Source organism: Aquarana catesbeiana, linkage group LG13, assembly GCF_042186555.1.
Source record: "Aquarana catesbeiana isolate 2022-GZ linkage group LG13, ASM4218655v1, whole genome shotgun sequence".
In the NCBI taxonomy this organism is placed as follows: domain Eukaryota; kingdom Metazoa; phylum Chordata; class Amphibia; order Anura; family Ranidae; genus Aquarana; species Aquarana catesbeiana.
In genome coordinates this window covers 78,231,330-78,249,982 of record NC_133336.1, presented here as the reverse complement: position 1 = coordinate 78,249,982, position 18,653 = coordinate 78,231,330, and the positions used below count along the sequence as shown (strand labels likewise).

The 18,653-nt window shown below is 45.2% G+C and overlaps 1 protein-coding gene across 1 annotated transcript in view; it reads right to left on the bottom strand.

The window, feature by feature from the left end:
* UBR1 (ubiquitin protein ligase E3 component n-recognin 1) overlaps positions 1-18,653 on the bottom strand; it is a gene marked incomplete in the record, with an annotated part of 288,714 nt that overhangs the window by 181,022 nt on the left and 89,039 nt on the right. Inside the window, 1 exon segment of the mRNA XM_073609777.1 lies at positions 12,833-13,013. Within this exon segment, the coding sequence (XP_073465878.1) occupies positions 12,833-13,013 (181 nt within the window).

Genomic DNA, 18,653 nt, shown 5'->3' with positions numbered 1-18,653 from the left:
AAGGAGTCGTGGGCACTGAGATCCCCAGATGAAATATGCAAGTGCTCTTTTTAGGCTTGATGAAATGTCGTGGGGAGCATCAATGGGGAAGGTCTGAAATGTATGGCATAACAGTCATTTTTTTTTAAATATTAATTCTGCCAAACCCAAGTATAGAGTCTGCGGTCAGAAGTCTTTCAATCTGAGAGTTTTGTGAAGTGAACGCATGCAGTTCAAGGAATAAAGTTAATAGAGGTCAGCAAGGATACTGATGCTTAAATACTTTAAAGAATGGGGACAACAACTATTAAAAAGGAAAGGGGGCCTATTGGACACTTGAGATAGAGGGACTGTTCCTAAGGGCATTAGCTAGGCGCTCCATCATAATGAACACTGAGTGGGGGAAAGGGGGCACCCCCAGTTACGTGTGCTGTTACGAATGCTAAAGCTGGGGGATAGAGAGCCACTGACTTAGACCCTTACAGAGGATGAGGCGAGTAGCATTGAATGATTTGGATCTAATCCTAAAATTGTATAGGAGTATGTTGGTGAAGAGACCAGCTGTCCCAGTCGAATGCCTGTTCTGCATCAAAAGACAAGAAGCATAAAAAAGGTGTGCAATTGGTTTGAGCATAGTGGGTCAACAGAATTTGTGGTGTGGTTGCGAATCTCATATACCTGGAAAAATCTTGACCTTGACTAACTGTGGGAGAAGGAGTTGCAAACAAGTAGCTATCATTTTAGGTTATGTTTTTGGATCAACTCCCATCAGTGAAATTGGGCAATAGTTGCCACAAAGGGAACGGTCACTGTCTGGCTTTGGAATGAAAAAAATCCGGATAAAAATTTGGGAAAATGTATGTATCAAGAGGGGAATGGATTGTCTGCAGAGTTGAAAACTTTGATTTGAAACTTTGATTTGAAAGGGGGCAAAAAGTTCTTTTTACGTTTTATATAATTTAGGAATAAACCCATCTGGGACCCATTTCCATTGACATATTTAGCACATTTAAGCACTTCAAATTGCGCCGTTTGATTGTTGGCGCAAATTCACAGAGCAGTGTGGCATCTTGAAGGAAGTGTGCGAGTGTGTGTGCTGCAGACCAGATCAAACCTCCCCCGAGACCGGGAGAAGCGGGTGGCGGGTGTGGGCCAGATCAAAAACACTCCCCCCACACCCTGGGGGCACTGTGAGAGGCAGTGGGCAGGGGTGACTGAAGACAGAGGGGGCGGTTTGACTGGGAGAGAGACCGAGGGGACTGTGAGATGACAGGTCTGACCAAGAGAAGCGGCAGGCAAGTGCTCCGCGAACCGAAGGGGGAGAGTGACAGGCAGACAGAGGAGCGGTGGGAACAGTAACAGGCAGGCTGACCAAGGGAGACCGTAGGCACTGACAAGCCCTGCAAGTGTTGGATTGCATAGGCGATTCAGCAGAGCAGTCACAACCAGTTAACATGAAAAAAAAAAGAAAAAACTGACTGCCTGTGTTTGGCCTGGACGCTATGTATTGTGGACTAACTATTTTTTTGTTGAGTATTGGGAGTACATGTGTATGGCAAGTACCTGGGTGCGCGAGTACCTGTGGGTTCTGTGTATTGTTAATACCCGAGTATTGTGAGTGCACGTAGGCTGTGCGTGCACATGTATTGTTGAGTATTATTGTCAGGAAGCTATTTGTTAGTTAATTTGGACAGGGTACAATCCCCAATTCTCATTAATTTAGTAGGTACAATGCCCGGCGGGTGTGGAGATGCAACTCGTTGTACATCTTGCGGCATGAATGCTTTCCTTGATCATCTGATCGAGGGTGAATACTGCTGTGCAAAATGTAAGCACATTGTTTCCCTAGAAGTCCAGGTTCTGAATCTAGGGAAGCAACTGTCAGCACTGATAAGACCCTCCATACTAAAGGAGAGCTGGGAATGTACCCAGCAGGTCCCGGCAGGGGCCAGCACAGAGGCGGGTGAAGACAAAGAGGTACAGGCACTAGAAAAGAGTAGATGGGTGACAATCAGGAAGGGTAGAGAGGAAAGTGCCAGGGAGGCCCGAACCTGGGCTGATACATCTCAATAAGTGCACGTCCCGTTGAGTGACATTGGTGAAACCAGTCGGGAACACCACTGCTGGAGCTGAGGGACTCCCCTAGCTACCCCAGGGGGGAAAAAACTCCTCCAGTGAGAGTGGGGGCAAGCCAAAGGGAAAGAAAAGACAAAACTCTGGTGGCAGGGGATTCAATTCTTAGAAAGACAGAGAGGGCAATCTGTGACAAAGACCTGAAGCGCCGAACTGTATGCTGTCTACCGGGCGCTCGGGTTCGGCACATCACGGATTTGGTGGACAGATTACTGGGAGGGGCTGGGGAAGACCTGGCTGTCATGGTGCAGGTTGGCACCAATGACAAAGTCAGAGGAAGATGGAGTGTCCTAAAGAACGATTTTAGGGACTTAGGAGCTAAATTGAGAAATACTACCAGTACCTCAAGCCACACCAGAAAGGCAGAGGGAGATTAGGGAAGTAAACAAGTGGCTGAGGAGCTGGTGTAGTGAGGAAGGGTTTGGGTTCCTGGAGAACTGGGCCGACTTCTCAGTTGGTCACCAGCTCCATAGAAAGGACGGACTGCACCTAAATGAGATCTGCTGGGAGTGCAGATGGCTGAAAAGTTAGAGGGACTTTTAAACTAGGCGACGGGGGGGGGGGGGGGGGGTGATGAGATAGTCAGCGCAGGAACATGTTCTAGAAGGTAGTACTGGGTGCATTAGTGGTAGTGATGACTAAAGCACATAACCCCGAGCAAGTATAGTAACAAGTCCTATTTGCAATTTCGGAACACCCATTAAGAAGATAGTGTGCAACCAGCTACCTCGCTAACTACTCGCGTGGCATGCCAGGAGTCTGGTGGTCAAGATGGGAGAACTACAGATACTGTTGTACGAGGAGGATTTAGATTTTGTGGGAATTTCAGAGACTTGGTGCAACAGCTCTCATGATTGGCTGGCAACCATTTAAGGGTATTACCTTTATCGCAGGGATAGAGAGGGTAAAAAAGGGGGGAGGGGTATGCCTGTATATCAGGAATAACGTACAAATGAATATGAGATATGACATCACTAAGGGAGTTAAGGAGGAGGTGGAATCCTTATGGGTTGAGCTCCAAATGGGATGAAACCAAGGGGAAAGTAATACTGGGAGCATGGTATAGGCCCTCTAACCTGGAGGGAAGAAGGGGAGACGAACCTCCTATCACAATTTGGATTAGCGGCAAGGATGGGAAGTGTCATCATAATGGGGGATTTGTCTAAGGCTCGCCAGTTCCTAAATGTAGGACAATTTCATGGGTCAGATGGTAGACCTAGACTAGAATTTAGGAAACAGCGATCACAGGTCAATTAGCTTCAGTATAAAATCACACAAATAGGAAACATAAGAGGAATATAAAGACACTGAATTTCAAAAAAGCCAACTTCCCTAAACTACGAAACTTGCTAGAAGATATTAATTAGGATAAAATCCTAGGAACAAAAGAACACGGAGGAGAGAGGGGTTTGCTTTAAGGAGCATATTAAATAAGGGCAATAGCCAGTGCATCCCATTGGAAAATAAATTTAAAAGAGCGAATAAAAGTCATGGGTGGTTTAACTCCAATGTAAAAATAGGATTTTTAAAACAGCTTACCTGCAAAATCCTTTTCTTTGAAGTAAATCACGGGACACAAAGCCATGGTAGTTACTATGTGGGTTATAGGTCATCTTCAGGTGATGGACACTGGCACGCCCCAAGACAAAAAGTGCACTCCCTATATAACCCCTCCCACTACTGGGAGTACCTCAGTTTTGTAGCAAAGCAATACACGTGTATACGAAAGAAGGGAGGGACCTCTGTGTCCCGTGATGTACTTCAAAGAAAAGGATTTTACAAGTAAGCTGTTTTAAAAATCCTATTTTCTTATCGTACATCACGGGACACAGAGCCATAGTAGTTACTATGTGGGATGTCCCATAGCAATGCCAACTGTAGGGAGGTAGACACAACAAAAGTAGGGCACCAAGAGACTAGAGAACTTATACTGCAGCCTGCAGTACACTGCGCCCAAAGGCGATATCCTCATGACCTTTTACATCTACTTGATAGAATCTGGTAAATGTATGGACTGAAGACCAAGTTGCGGCCTTGCAGATCTGAGCCATGGAGGCTTGGTGATGCACTGCCCAAGAAGCACTAACAGCCCTGGTGGAGTGCTCTTTAACATGAAAAGGTGGAATTTTCTTTTTTAAACCATAAGCTTGAACAATCACTTGACGAATCCATTTAGAAATAGTAGATTTCGACGCTGCCTATCCTCTTTTAGGACCGTCTGGCAACACCTTCAAATAGACCTTGACCGCTCTCACCACATCAAGAGAATGTAGTGACCTTTTTTCCACAGAACGAGGTTCGGGAAAAAATTAAGACAGAACAATATCCTGGTTTAAATGAAAACCTGACACTACCTTCGGTAGGAAATTAGGATGAGGCCGCAATACAACCTTATCCTTATGAATAATTAAATATGGCTCTTTACAAGAAAGAGCAGCTAACTCTGATACTCTTCTTGCAGAAGATATGGCAACCAAGAAAATTATTTTCCTCGTCAAGAGGACCAAGGGAATATCTCGTATTGGCTCAAAAGGCCGTTTCTGTAATGCCAACAGGACTAAATTCAAGTCCCAAGGGTTCAGGGGTGACATAACTGGAGGATTAATCCGTGTTACCCCCTGAATAAAGTTACGAACCAGAGAGTGTGAAGCAAGTGGTTGTTGAAAAAACACTGATAAGGCCGACACCTGGCCTTTGATAGTACTCAAGGCCAGCTTCATTTCCAATCCCATCTGCAGAAATTCAAGGATCCTACCTATGACATATTTCCTGGGGTGCCAACCCCTTGATTCACACCAGGAGACATATGCCTTCCAGATTCTATAGTATATGACTCTGAAGGCTGGCTTCCTAGCATTAACCAAAGTAGAAACTACTGAAGCTGACAGCCCACGGTCTTTCAGAATGTGGGTCTCAATAGCCAGACCGTTAAATTTAGTGTTTGTAAGGTAAGATGGAATACCGGACCTTGCGAGAGAAGGTCTGGCCATAGTGGTAGAGTCCATGGTTCCCCTACCGCCATCTTTACGATCTCTGCAAACCAAGATCTCCTAGGCCACAAGAATCACCTCCTTCCCTTCCTACTTGATCCTGCGAAGAAGGTGCGGAAGCAGAACAGGAGGGAACGCATCGATCAGTGAAAACTGATCCCACGGAAAAACCAAGGCATCTGGCTCCGCATGCCATAGGATCCCTTGTCCTTGACACAAAGTTGTCGATCTTGTTGTTGAACCTGGACACAAACAGATCCATGTCCGGAATTCCCCATGTTTGACATATTGACAGAAAGATGTCGGGGTGAAGAGACCATTTCCCCAGGAACAACTGTTGGTGACTCAAGTAGTCCGCCTCTGCCAATTCTCTATCCCTGGAATGAAAATTGCTGACAGACAAGGAATGTTCTCTTCTGCCCAGGATAGGATATGATTCACCTCTCTTTGGACCGCACGACTTCTCGTGCCCCCTTGGTGATTGATATAGGCCACTGCCGTGGCCTTGTCGGATTGGATTCTGACAGGACAATTCTGTAGTCTGAGCGTCCAGGCCTTCAGGGCCAGACGTACTGCCCGAATCTCTATAATATTGATGGGCAAGGACATTTCTGATTTGAACCATTTCCCTTGGACAGACGCTTCTTCCAGAACTGCTCCCCAGCCCAGAAGGATGGCATCTGTTGTTACCACCTTCCAGGTAACTGGTAGAAAGGATTTTCTCTTTTGAAGATTCTTGGATATCAACCACCAATTGAGGCTCTGACGCACTTTGGGGGATAAACGCATTGAGAAGTCCAGAGCTTGGACCTTCTTGTTCCAAGTTGACAGGATACTGTTTTGCAGCAGTCTTGAATGAAACTGTGAAGGATTCTTCTTTGTTTTGACCAACTTAATCAGTTCTCTTATGGAACTGATCCTTTCCTGGGGCAAAAACACCCTCTTCTGAGCTGTATCTATGATCAGCCCCAAGTACTGCAATCTCCTTGATGGTTTTAAGGAGGATTTCTCTAGGTTGAGAATCCAACCTAGGTATTCCAGGTAGCTGACTGCGCTGACCAAACTTTGGTTTAAGCGGGCTACTGACAGATCTATCAAGAGTAGATCGTCCAAATAGGTTAGTATCGTTATACCCTGAGCCCTTAGTCTGGCTAAAGGAGGAGCCAGGACCTTTGTAAACACTCGAGGTGCAGTAGCTAGACCGAAGGGCAGAGCTACGAACTGAAAATGAAGATTTTCTACCTCGAAGCATAAATATTTCTGGTGAGCGGGGGGGGGGGGGGGGGGGGGGGGGTAATCGGCACATGGAGAGGAAGCATCCTTGATGTCGATTGATGCCAGAAGTTCTCCACCTTGTAAGATGGAGAATACTGATCAGATTGACTCCATGCGAAAAGTGCGGATATTCAAAAACCGGTTTAGATCTTTGAGATCTAAAATGGGTCCGACATCCCAGTTTGGTTTTGGTACTGTGAAAAGGTTTGAATAAAACCCTAATCCTCGCTCTACCAAGGGGACCACCGATATCACTCTGGGACAAGAGATGATCCAAAGCTAGAAAGAGAGACTTTTTTTTACTGGATCTCTGGGAACGTTTGATCTGAGAAAACGAGGAGATGGGAATTCTCAGAACTCTAGTTTGTAACCTATAGATATTGAGGAAGCCACCCATCTGTCTTGACATTGTTCCTGCCAGACCCTTGAAAACTGGAGAAGTCTTCCCCCTACTTGAGCGAGCGGGGGCGCCCCTTCAGAAGGAGGATTTTAGTATTTTGTTTTGTGGGTTTCCTCCCCCAGGGCCTCTTTTGACCCTGGGACTGACCTTGAGGTTTACCTCTTGAACCTGACGGTGGAGGCCATCGTGACTGCCTGGAGGCTGATGCTCCTGGCACTGGAGAAGAAGCTAGTCTAAAAGAAAAACGCTTAAACTTCTTCTTCGGTAAAAGGGAACTTTTCCCATTAGAAATTCTTTGGATGTATTTATCCAGATCGTCTCCAAGTAACCATTCACTGTGAAATGAGAAACTGGCCAAGAGCTTTTTGCATGGCGCTTTGGCTGACCAATTTTTCAACCATAAGATTCTACGCAGATGTACTAGCCCTAGCATAAGCAGTGAGGCCTGGAGAATAGAATCTTTCATAGCGTCTACTGTAAAACACAACGCCTCTGATATACCGGACAAATCTTGGGCCTGCTGATCAGGAATAACCTTGAGTACCTCTATAAACTGGTCCTTTAAGGACTGAGATACTCCGATCGCTGCCAGCCCAGGCTGAACCACTGAACCTGCGAGCGAAATATAGTTTTTGAAAAGGAATTTCAACTTCTTAGCTGTTGGAACCTTCAGCATTTGAGCATTGTCTACTGGACAAGTTAGGTTTTTGTTCACAGAGGATATAGCAGCATCAATTTCTGGAATTCCCCATTTCTTATTAAACTCTTCCAGCATAGGATAAAGTGTTGAAAACTTTTTTGGAGGAAAAAACTGTTTATCTGGGTGCTCCCACTTAGAATACATAAGCTTTTTTAGCCATGAATGGATAGGAAAAGCATGAACAGTTTGAGGAGGCTTTAGTGAACCCAAACCAGAAGTGGGCTCATCGACTGACTCCACTACTGGCAGCAAATTCAGCGAGAGACTGTACCAAACAATCTTTCTTGCGAACCTGATACTTCCGTATTAGGTTCTTCGGAAGAGGAGTCACCAGCCTCGTCCCGGTCCCCTGAGAGAAATTCGTCATCTCTCGCCCCTTGTTCCTCAGCACGAGGGTCTTTTTTTTAGATGGTTCTAGGCTTCTGAGTGACTGTAGAAGTCTTATTAGAGCCATTTTTTGAGGTGTTTATACCCCCCCTTCCGACCATAGCCCGATGCACAAAGCAGAGGTACTACCAGAAGGAACGCATCCACTGCTTGAACAATAGTCCAGCCCTGTCACTGCTATCAATGCTCAGCCTGATGCAGTAGTAAATGTGTCAAAAGGAATGCCTGTGTCACCAAACCTCTTTCATGCCACCTTTGCTCTTGTGTCCCTCCGCAGCTTGCAGCAGTAACAATGGTGCCTTTTAAACACACTTTCCCGCTTTCACACTTTTGGACGTTGGAGGACGCCAACGCCGGGCTAATCCCCATCCACCTCCGTTGCCTGCGGCCCCTCTCCTTTCCTTTTGAAAAAGAGCCTTTCCCACGCAGACTTCCGGTCCTATGGGATCAGCAGTGAGAGGAAAGAAAATGTCGAAAATGGAAGATGGAAAAAATAGCACAGGGGGGCATCTGGTGGGGAGGAAAAACCCCCCTCAGACTTACCGGAGGTCCGCTGTTGGCTGGAGGAAAGGAAACTACTGTTCCTGGACACATCGTGGGCTCTCAGAGAAGCAAGACGGTAAGTGCTCTATACAGCCCCCAGGGGTGACACATAGGCATGACAACATTTACTTAATTTAAAGGAGACATTCATAAGAAAATTAAAAAAAAAAAAAATCTTAGAAAACTCCACTTACCTTTCCCGCCGCAGGGTTTTCTGTGGTAAAACCAACAGACCCAATCTTCACCCTTCACGGTGGGTTCCATTAAACCTTCAGGAGCTGGGGATCCTCGGGGAAACCCACAATCCTGGACCTGTAATAGCACCACCGCCAGTAAAGCTTTATGGCCTTACTACCAAAAGTACTGGATCCCAGAGTCCAGCTCTCTAAAAGAGAAGCTTTTACAGGCAAGACCTTATTTCTTCGGACATGTGGCACGGGTACCATTAAATTCGGCCAAAAAGACACTGAATGGATCCGGCTGCATGGCTAGCCCCAGCAAAGATTGCTCCAGTGGAGCTCAGCACAGCACATCTTTACTCGTGATCAACACCTTAGACACTGGCGAAAAAAAACCGATGTACTCCCAGTAGTGGGAGGGGTATATAGGGAGTGCACTTTTTGTCTTAAGGCGTGCCAGTGTCCATCACCTGAAGGTGGCCTATAACCCACATAGTAACTACTATGGCTCTGTGTCCCGTGATGTACGATAAGAAAATTTATATAAAAGCAAAGGAGAAGGCCTTCAAAAAATACAAGGCTGAAAAATCATGCAACAAGAAATGTAAGGGTGCAATTAGGGTGGCTAAGATAGAACATGAAAGACACATAGCGGAGGAGAGCAAAAAAAATCCCAAGAAATTCTTTAAGTATATAAACAGTAAAAAAGGGAGGACAGACCATATTGGCCCCATAAAGAATGAGGAAGGAAATCTGGTTACATAGGATGGAGAGAAGGCGAAGGTATTGAATTAATTCTTTCTCCTCAGTCTTCACGAGGGAATCGGGGGTGGGGGCTTCAGTAACCAAAACTGCAGTGTTTATCCTTATGACACATCACAGGAAGCACCATCATGGCTAACAAAGAACAGAATTAGAAAAAGACTTAGAAAACGTAACATTAATAAGTCACCGGGACCAGATGGCTTGCACCAGAGGGTCCTTAGGGAACTCAGTCAAGTAATTGCCAGACCATCGTTCCTAATTTTTACTGACAGTCTACTGACTGGAATGGTACTAGCTGATTGGAGAAAAGCCAATGTAGCACCAATATTTAAAAAAGAGGGCCAAAATACATCCCTGGGAATTACAGACCAGTTAGCCTAACATCAATAGTATGCAAGCTCTTGGAGGGGATAAGGGGCTACCGTATATACTCGAGTATAAGCCGAGTTTTTCAGCACTTTTTTGTGCTGAAAGTGCCGACCTCGGCCAATACTTGAGTCAAGCACTTTTCTGGTGCAAAGAATGACATTTTCCGAACCGACTTTGGGGCCCCGTATCTCAGGGCCACTTGGTGCTAGGAACCCCAAATTTGGTGTGCAAACCCAGTGGAACTAGCACCACAACACAGCTAGGGTTCCTAGCACCAAGTGGCCCCGAGATATGGGGCCCCAAAGTCAGTTCGGAAAATGTCATTCTCTACTGCAGAAAAGTGCTTGACATTTTCCGAACAGACTTTGGGGGCCCTGTATCTCGGGACTCCTTAGTGCTAGGAACCCCAGCTGTGGATATGTTGTAGTGCTAGTTTCACTGGGTTTGCCCACCAAATTTGGGGTTCCTAGCACCAGGTGGCCCCGAGATACAGGGCCCCAAATTTGGTCAACTGTGTCCATCTGCAGCAATGTCATTTCGGGACCCTTTGGGTCCAGAGACCCCAAAATTTTGGCTGCAGCTAGGGGGCATCTAGGAACCCTTAACTACCAAGTTTGAAGTTCGGGGGACCTATGGCTGCAAATGGGCACAGCGAGGCTGCAAATGGGCATTGTTGACCCTCTTTTCCACTTACAGTAGCTGCGCATTTCTCACCCTAGGCTTATACTCGAGTCAATAAGTTTTCCCCAGTTTTTTGTGGTAAAATTAGGTGCCTCAGCTTATATTCGGGTCGGCCTATACTCGAGTATATACAAGATTTTAGTAATGAAGAAAAACGCTATAATTAGCAGTAATCTGCATGGATTAATGAAAAATTGTTATTGCCAAACCAATTAACCTTCTATGAGGTGGTGAGCTGCCATCTAGATAAAGGGAGGCCCGTAGACATGGTGTATCTGCATTTAGCAAAAGCATTTGACACAGTTCCCCATAAATGTTTACTCTACAAAGCAAGGCCTGTTGGCATGGACCATAAGGTGAGTACATGGATTGAAAACTGGCTACAAGGGCGAGTTCAGAGGGTAGTGATAAATGGGGGAGTACTCAATGGTCAGGGGTGGAAAGTAGGGTCCACAAGGGTTCTGTCCTGGGACCAGTCCTATTTAATTTGTTCATAAACGACCTGGAGGATGGGGTAAAACAGTTCAATCTCTGCATTTCCAGATGATACTAAAGCTAAGCAGGGCGGTAACTTCTCAGCAGGATATAGAAACCTTGCAAGTAGATCTGAACAAATTAATGGGGTGGGCAACTACATGGCAAATGAGGTTTAATGTGGAAAAATTTTAAATAAATGTATTTGCCCTCTGGGGGAATCAAGGACGGAAAGGGACCTGGGGGGTCCTAGTAGATGATGCAATGCCAAGCTGCTGCAAACAAAGCAAACAGAATATTGGCATGCATTAAAAAGGGGATTAACTCAAGAGATAAAGCGATAATTCTCCCACTCTACACGACTCTGGTCTGGCCGCACCTGGAGTATGCTGTCCAGTTCTGGGCACCAGTCCTCAGGATGTGCTGAAAATAGATCGAGTACAGAGAAGGGCAACAAAACTAATAAAGGCACTGGGACGACATTAGTTATGAAGAAAGGTTACGAGCACTGAACTTATTCTCTCTGGAGAAGAGACACTTGAGAGGAGATATGATTTCAATTTACAAATAACATAAAGGTGACCCCACAATAGGGATAAAACTTTTCCGGAAAGGGAGCTTAATAAGACACGTGGCCACTCATTAAAATTAGAAGAAAAGATGTTTGACCTTAAACTGCGTAGAGGGTTTTTTACTGTAAGAGCGGCAAGGATGTGGAATTCCCTTCCACAGGCAGTGGTTTCAGCGGGGAGCATCGATAAGTTTAAAAAAACTATTAGATAAGCACCTGAACGACCACAACATACAGGGATATACAATGTAATACTGACGTATAATCACGCACATAGGTTGGACTTGATGGACCTGTGTCTTTTTTCAACCATACCTATGTAACTATTTAATACTGGGCACTTTCACCCCCTTCCTGCCCAGGCCAATTTTCAGCTTTCAGTGCTGTCACATTTTGAATGACAGTTGCGTGGTCATGTAAAACTATACCCAAATTACATTTTTATAATTCTTTTGAGACAGTTTTCTTTTGGTGGTATTTAATCACCACTGGGGTTTATTTTTTGCTAAACAAATTAAAAAATACAGAAAATTTTGAAACTAAAAAAATAAAATTTATTTTCGTTTATAAAATTATGCAAATAAGTAATTTTTCTTCACTGATGAAGCTGCACTAACTGGCACTGCACTATCAGGACACTGATGATCAGTGCCCGGATAATCAGTGTAAACAGTGAGCTGATTGGCTTGCCGGTTATCGGCACTCCTTTCCTCACACAAACACAGCGTGTGAGGAAAGTACTGCTGATAACCAACAAGCCTGTTTACATGTGATCAGCTGTGATTGGCCACAGCTGATCACAAGGTAAAGGGCCACGGTGATTGGCCCTTTAACCCGATCTGTGATCAGCTGTGTCCAAAGGACACAGCGGTCAGAGAACGTGCCTGGTACGTGCCGCAGGAGGAGGGGTTCTGGGAGGACTTCTATGGACATCCTCCCAGAACAAAAGTACTGCGCTATAACCGTCTTTTGGCTATAGCGCAGTACTAAAGCGGTTAAAACATTGTCATTAGAAAAAGCCTGACATTACAGAAACGCTGATGAACTTCGGAATATACTAAATTACCTGCTGTCAAGTTTAGCCTTTAAATCAATACTTTGCTTCGACCTAGAAAAAAGGAGGCAGATCTGGCTTTATTCTGACGTACGAGATCTGACTACTTGTTCTGAGTCAATTAAACGTACTAAAGCAAGAAGGTCAGAATAACCACAAGGGTGTACAAGAATAAGGACCTGACTGTTTCTAAAAGAAGGAATGCCAGGGGAAGAGACTATCAATATTACAAACTAAAATAACTTTCTAACGCCAAGTCAAAATTTGTTTGAGATCTGTTTAGAAAATGCAGACTGTAAAGAGTTTAAAAGATAAAACCCAATAGTACCTACCTGCCAGCATCCGGGTGACGGGCAGATATATACTGACAGGATCTCTCGAAACTCTAAATGGGTAGATTTCAAAGGAATGACCACACATCTCTACGCGAGTCTTTTGTTGGGAGCGAACAGGTTTAAAACACTGAAGAACTCTTTGATAGCAGTCTTTGTAAGTCTGGAGCAATATCTCTTCCTTTGTGAAGAAAGTAACAAGAAAAGGTTATACAACCAGTATGGGCAGGAGAAAGAAATGGAAATGGAATACATGAGTATAATATATAATAAAAAAAAATAATGTATACACACACACATATATATACATCCATACATCCATACACATAGTATCTTACAAAAGTGATTTTTGTAAATATATTATTATATCGTTTCATGTGACAACACTGAAGAAATTACACTTTGCTACAATGTAAAGTAGTGAGTGTACAGCTTGTATAACAGTGTAAATTTGCTGTCCCCTCAAAATAACTCACACAGCCATTAACCACTTGACCACTGGGTACTTAAACCCCCTTCCTAACCAGACCAATTTTCAGCTTTCGGTGCTCTCTGATTTTGAATGATAATTACACCCCAAAACACATTCTACTACTCCTCCTGAGTACGGCGATACCACGTGTGAGACTTTTACACATTGTGGCCACATACAGAGGCGCAACATGCAGGGAGCACCATCAGGCATTCTTGGAGCATAAATTACACACATATATATTCTTGACTACCTCTTGCACTTTTGAAGGCCCTGGAGCACCAGGACAATGAAAACGCCCCAAAAATGACCCCATTTTGGAAAGAAAACAACCCAACGTATAATTTATGAGGCACAATGAGTCTTTTGAACATGTTTTTTCTTCAAGTTTCTGGGAAATGTGTAAAGAAAATAAAAACGCTTTTTTTTTTTTTTTTTAACACGAACAACACATTTTAACAATGCTGCTAAGCACCTTTAGCCTGCCAAGCAACACCTGGTGACTCACGTGACCCGGGTAAGGAGCAATGAACTGCTGCAAATGTCTGGTTCAGAGCCTGCTCTGTGTCCCACAGCTGCCTTCTGGAAGCACCTCATGCTTGGCATACACAGCTTAAATAAGCTGGCTGTGCGCCGGAACGTTCTGTGCGTGCGCACGCGGTCCCGGCAAACGGGCATGACGCGAATCTTCGTGCGCCCAGATAAAGGCTACAAACGCATGTGCGGCGAAGCCGCGTGCACCATGGCCGCAAAGCAAACAAACTGCTGAGCCCAGTGGCACTCTTGCGAACGCACGTGCGCCATGGTGAACCAAGGCAAAATGGCGCACCATTGTGCGCCATCATACAGGTGAAAAACAGCCTGACACAAGCAAAACAAAAAAAAAAACAAAAAAAAAAAGTACACTTTGCAAATACCCACAACTAGCCCACAACTCCCCCGTATGGTCACCGCACACAAGTATCCAGCCTCTAGCTAGCTTGACTGATTGTTACAATTACTGGGACATCCCACAATAAGTACGGTAATTAAAGGGGTTTCACTTACCCGTCCAGGCGCAGGGCAGCTTAGAAACGAAGAGCCCAATCTTCACCCTTCGCAGCGGGTTCCTGTCACTTGAGGACCTTCAAGGACTGGGTACCCTTTTCATGTCTGGGGTCCGCTCCCTTGGACCTGTACAGCACCCTACAGGAATGCCTTAGCTCCGTGGTATCCAGGATTACACTTTACAGGGTCCAGCACCCGGAGGCTGCATCATAGGCAAAACCTTGCAGGATCTTGAGTCTTCTTTGTGAGGCTCGGGTACCATTTATCCAAGCATATAAAGCCTGTGTCAAATGGATCAGGTCAATCCCTTGATTCATTTAAGAACAGTTTGTGGGACTAGAGACCTGGAGCTCAGAGAGCTCAAACAACTGTGCCATCCACCTTACAGACACTGGTAAAAAAAAAAACTGAAGTACTTCCTGTATGGGAGGGGAGGGGTTATATAGGGGATCACTTCCTGTCTAAAAAGACCTTTGGTCTACCAGTGTCCATTCAACTGGAGATGAAGTATAACCCAGCAGGTAATGAATATTAGCCTAACTCTGTGTCCCATGATGTATGAAAAAGAAAGTGAGTACACGCCTAAGTGAAAATGTCCAAATTGGGCCCAATTAGCTATTTTCCCTCCCCGGTGGCATGTGACTTGTTAGTGTTACAAGGTCCCAGGTGTGAATGAGGAGCAGGCATGTTAAATTTGGTGTTATCACTCTCACGCTCTCATACTGCTCACTGGAAGTTCAACATGGCACCTCATGGCAAATAACTGAGGATCTGAAAAAAATAATTGTTGCTCTACATAAAGATGGCCTAGGCTATAAGAAGATTGCCAAGACCCTGAAACTGAGCTGCAGCACGGTGGCCAAGCCCATACAGCGGTTTAACAGGACAGGTTCGGGGGGCATGGCTTGGCGGCTCATGTAACAGGCAGCAGGGACGCGCTGCTCCGCCATACATCCGAGCAAAAATCCTGAAAAAAAGGCACATATACCGCTCGTTCCGTGGCACCACATACCGGCACAAATAGCCACAGTTCCCGGCTATACGGAGACCCCTTTAGCTCCATCCAGCATCATGTCACGACGGGGATCGGCGTCCCGCACCGCTCCGGACCAAGCAGGCCAAGATAGCGGCAGGCCGCCTCGTGTAAAGGAGACATATAAAGCTGCAGCTATGAAGCTTATTGCCAAGATGACTCCCAGGGACTCCCCTCAGCATGCATCTACCCTTACTGAGCGGCTTGACAACCATGATGAAGCAGACGACACCATACCACTGGAGGACCCTCCTACACCTCGTCTTCCATGGGACAATGTGAGTACCCCAGTCTGCATGTCAGGTACACAGCTTGTGCCCCTGACCAGAACAGCCCAGAACCCACCCTTAGAGATATTATGGCTGCAGTCCTCTCCTGTGATACTATAGCAGCTTTGACTTCAGAAACTAAGGGGGTTAAGGCTGAACTTTCTTTTGTTAGACAAGACATGCAAAAATTGAGAGATCGTACTACAGCCCTGGAGGACAGACTAGGCACAATGGAGGATGACTGGGCCCCTATGCAACGAGAGGTTCACTATAATACAATGGCGGTCGACAGGCATGCGGCTCGCATTGACGACATGGAAAACAGAATGCGAAGAAACAATGTTAGAGCGATCGGCATTCCTGAAAAGACTGAGGGAAAAAATCCAGTTCAATTTATTGAACAGTGGCTTCTTCAAACTTATAGGGAAGGAAGCGTTCTCCCCCATGTTCTGCGTTGAAAGAGCCCATAGGGTACCCATGAGACCTTTACCACCGGGCAATCCACCCAGTAGGTTCCTGTTCAAGCTCCTTAACTACAAGGACAGGGATGTCATACTTTCAAAAGCCAGGAATCTGGGGGACGCTCTAAAAATGGTTAATTCAAAAATTTCATTATTTCTGGATTTCTCCACAGAAGTACAAAAACAGAGAGCACAATTTAATGACGTCAAGAAACGTTTCCTCAACGTACAGTACTCTATGCTGTATCCCTCCAGTCTCCGCGTAGTGGCCAGAGACCAGGTCCATTTCTTTGACAAACCACAATTGGTGTCACAATGGCTGGACAGAGAAGAACACTCCATCAGGGAGGAAGCGGCAAATCGCAGAGTAAATGACTGAGACACATGCACTTAAGGTATGCAGAACGCGAACTCTGACATAGTATACCATTTATATTGATAGCACATTCTTGGCAAGGCGGATGCCCTACATGATGAAACCTGCTGTAATCGCGTTCCCCTTCTTGCCCGGTACGCCTTTTAGGCCCACGAACAGCATCGGCATCGGGGTGAGAGTCATGTCTCCCCACACACAGGACACCATCTAAGTTCCAGGTGGACAAAGTTTATTCTTTACAAGGTTCTTTGTTGAGGCCCTGTTGGCCTATTTGATGCCTCCTCTCACTGACCGGAACACTTTACAGACCTCCGGGAGGATATCCCTTTTACCTAATGGCGATCCTGCAATGGGGTTTGAACTGCAACGCACACATAAAAAAGTCTTTCTGCCCTTATACCATATATGCCTCCACTGGAATAGCATGCATGTAGGTTGCGTAAGGGATATATGCGCACCTCTTAGAATTCCATTTGGTAGTAAAATATATGCTTTGATACTAGGACATGGCTAGATCCAATGTAGTGCTTAGTTGGAATGTGTGTGGTCCGAGTAGCGGAGTGAAAAGGCTGGCTGTGTCACATGTAGCTAAACGCCTACGGTCCTCAATACTTTGTCTACAAAAAACGCATATGCACACGGATCAATCAATGCAGTTTTCGGCCCGATTGTTCATCTGGAAAGGAGGGGCCAGGACGGAGAGACTGACACAGACTTTACACCAGCGCTGTCCCAGCACAGCATACCGCACCAAACATCCAGTGATTTTGCATAGAAAGCCGTTCTAGTATGGTGCACTGACGCACCAGTGCCATGTGAGTACCCTGGTGTGGGGAGCGTTTTCTTTTAATAAAAGTATTTTGACTATATTACACTATATAGTTTCCTTTTCATTTATATGTATGGAGCCACATTGTTTCCAGCTGGAGGAGTGCAGCAGACACTGAGACTGAGCCCAGGGGTGGCTCCAAAGCGTATTTGGACTCAGGGTAGAAGCTGAGTCACAAGCTCTGAGGTGAGCTCATTAGCTTAAGGGGGTCGCGAAGGAGCACCGGAGCATGTTTTGCAGCACTCAGGATATCTTCGGCATGATGTTGGATTGTTGTCACAGCTGAACACCACCTGCATGCATTGTTTTATTATCACTGCTGGACATTATTTGCACGCACTAGTTAGAGTGCCAAAGAGAACTTTTTTTCATTATTTACTAATTTTTTCATTTAAACAAGCAGGATACTTTATATTGAGCACTAAGCACCTTTTATGTTGATTAAGACACTATGTATGGTGTAACAAGCACTATCAAGCACTAATTTATGGTATAACAAGCACTTGTTTTTTCACACCTTGTTTATTTATTCAACATTCATATTATTTGTATTTAATATTATCGCACTAGTAAGCACAGAGTTGGTTATTATTCATTTTGTTTTTGGGGTCACCCAAGCGCAGCGCATAACTTGTAAATTCACCATCAAACGTGATGTCTATAATCACACACTTTGGTACCTTCTCTGGCTTCTCCATTAATTGGAGCAAATATCTAGCCCTAAATCTCCTCCCTATGTTTAATAAGCTACAAACCAAATGCGATGCTTGGTGTAAGCTAAACATTTCAGTTACCGGTAGAGCCAATCTCATAAAAATGGTATGGGCGCCTCAGTTACTCTACATATTACATAATTCCCCACAATGAATCCCACGTAAATGGTTTACACGTATCGATACCATATTTCGAAGTCTCCTTTGGAAGAAAAAGACTGCCAGAATCAGGCTATCCACATTGCAGTACAGTAAAGACCAGGGGGGGTTGGCAGTCCATAACATGCACCTCTATTTCCTGGCCTCACAGTTACAGCACTTAGGTGGCTGGGGTGAGGTTGATATATCAGACCCTATCGGTAACATACTATTTCATGCCACATTAGACCTTCCCGCAGCTTCACATCTTGAGGCAGACCTTCCCCAACACTCCAAATCACTACCTACTATCAACCTACTGACCTGTCAGGAAAGGATCCGTCCGCTGGCAAGATATATCGTTTGGCATGCAGTACTGGGGTCCACCAGCAGGTGTCTCCTGGCAGTGTTGAACTGTCAGGAGAATATTTCCTTGCTGGTGTCATTTCATCTTTTGGCCGCAGTACTGACGTCCACCAGCGG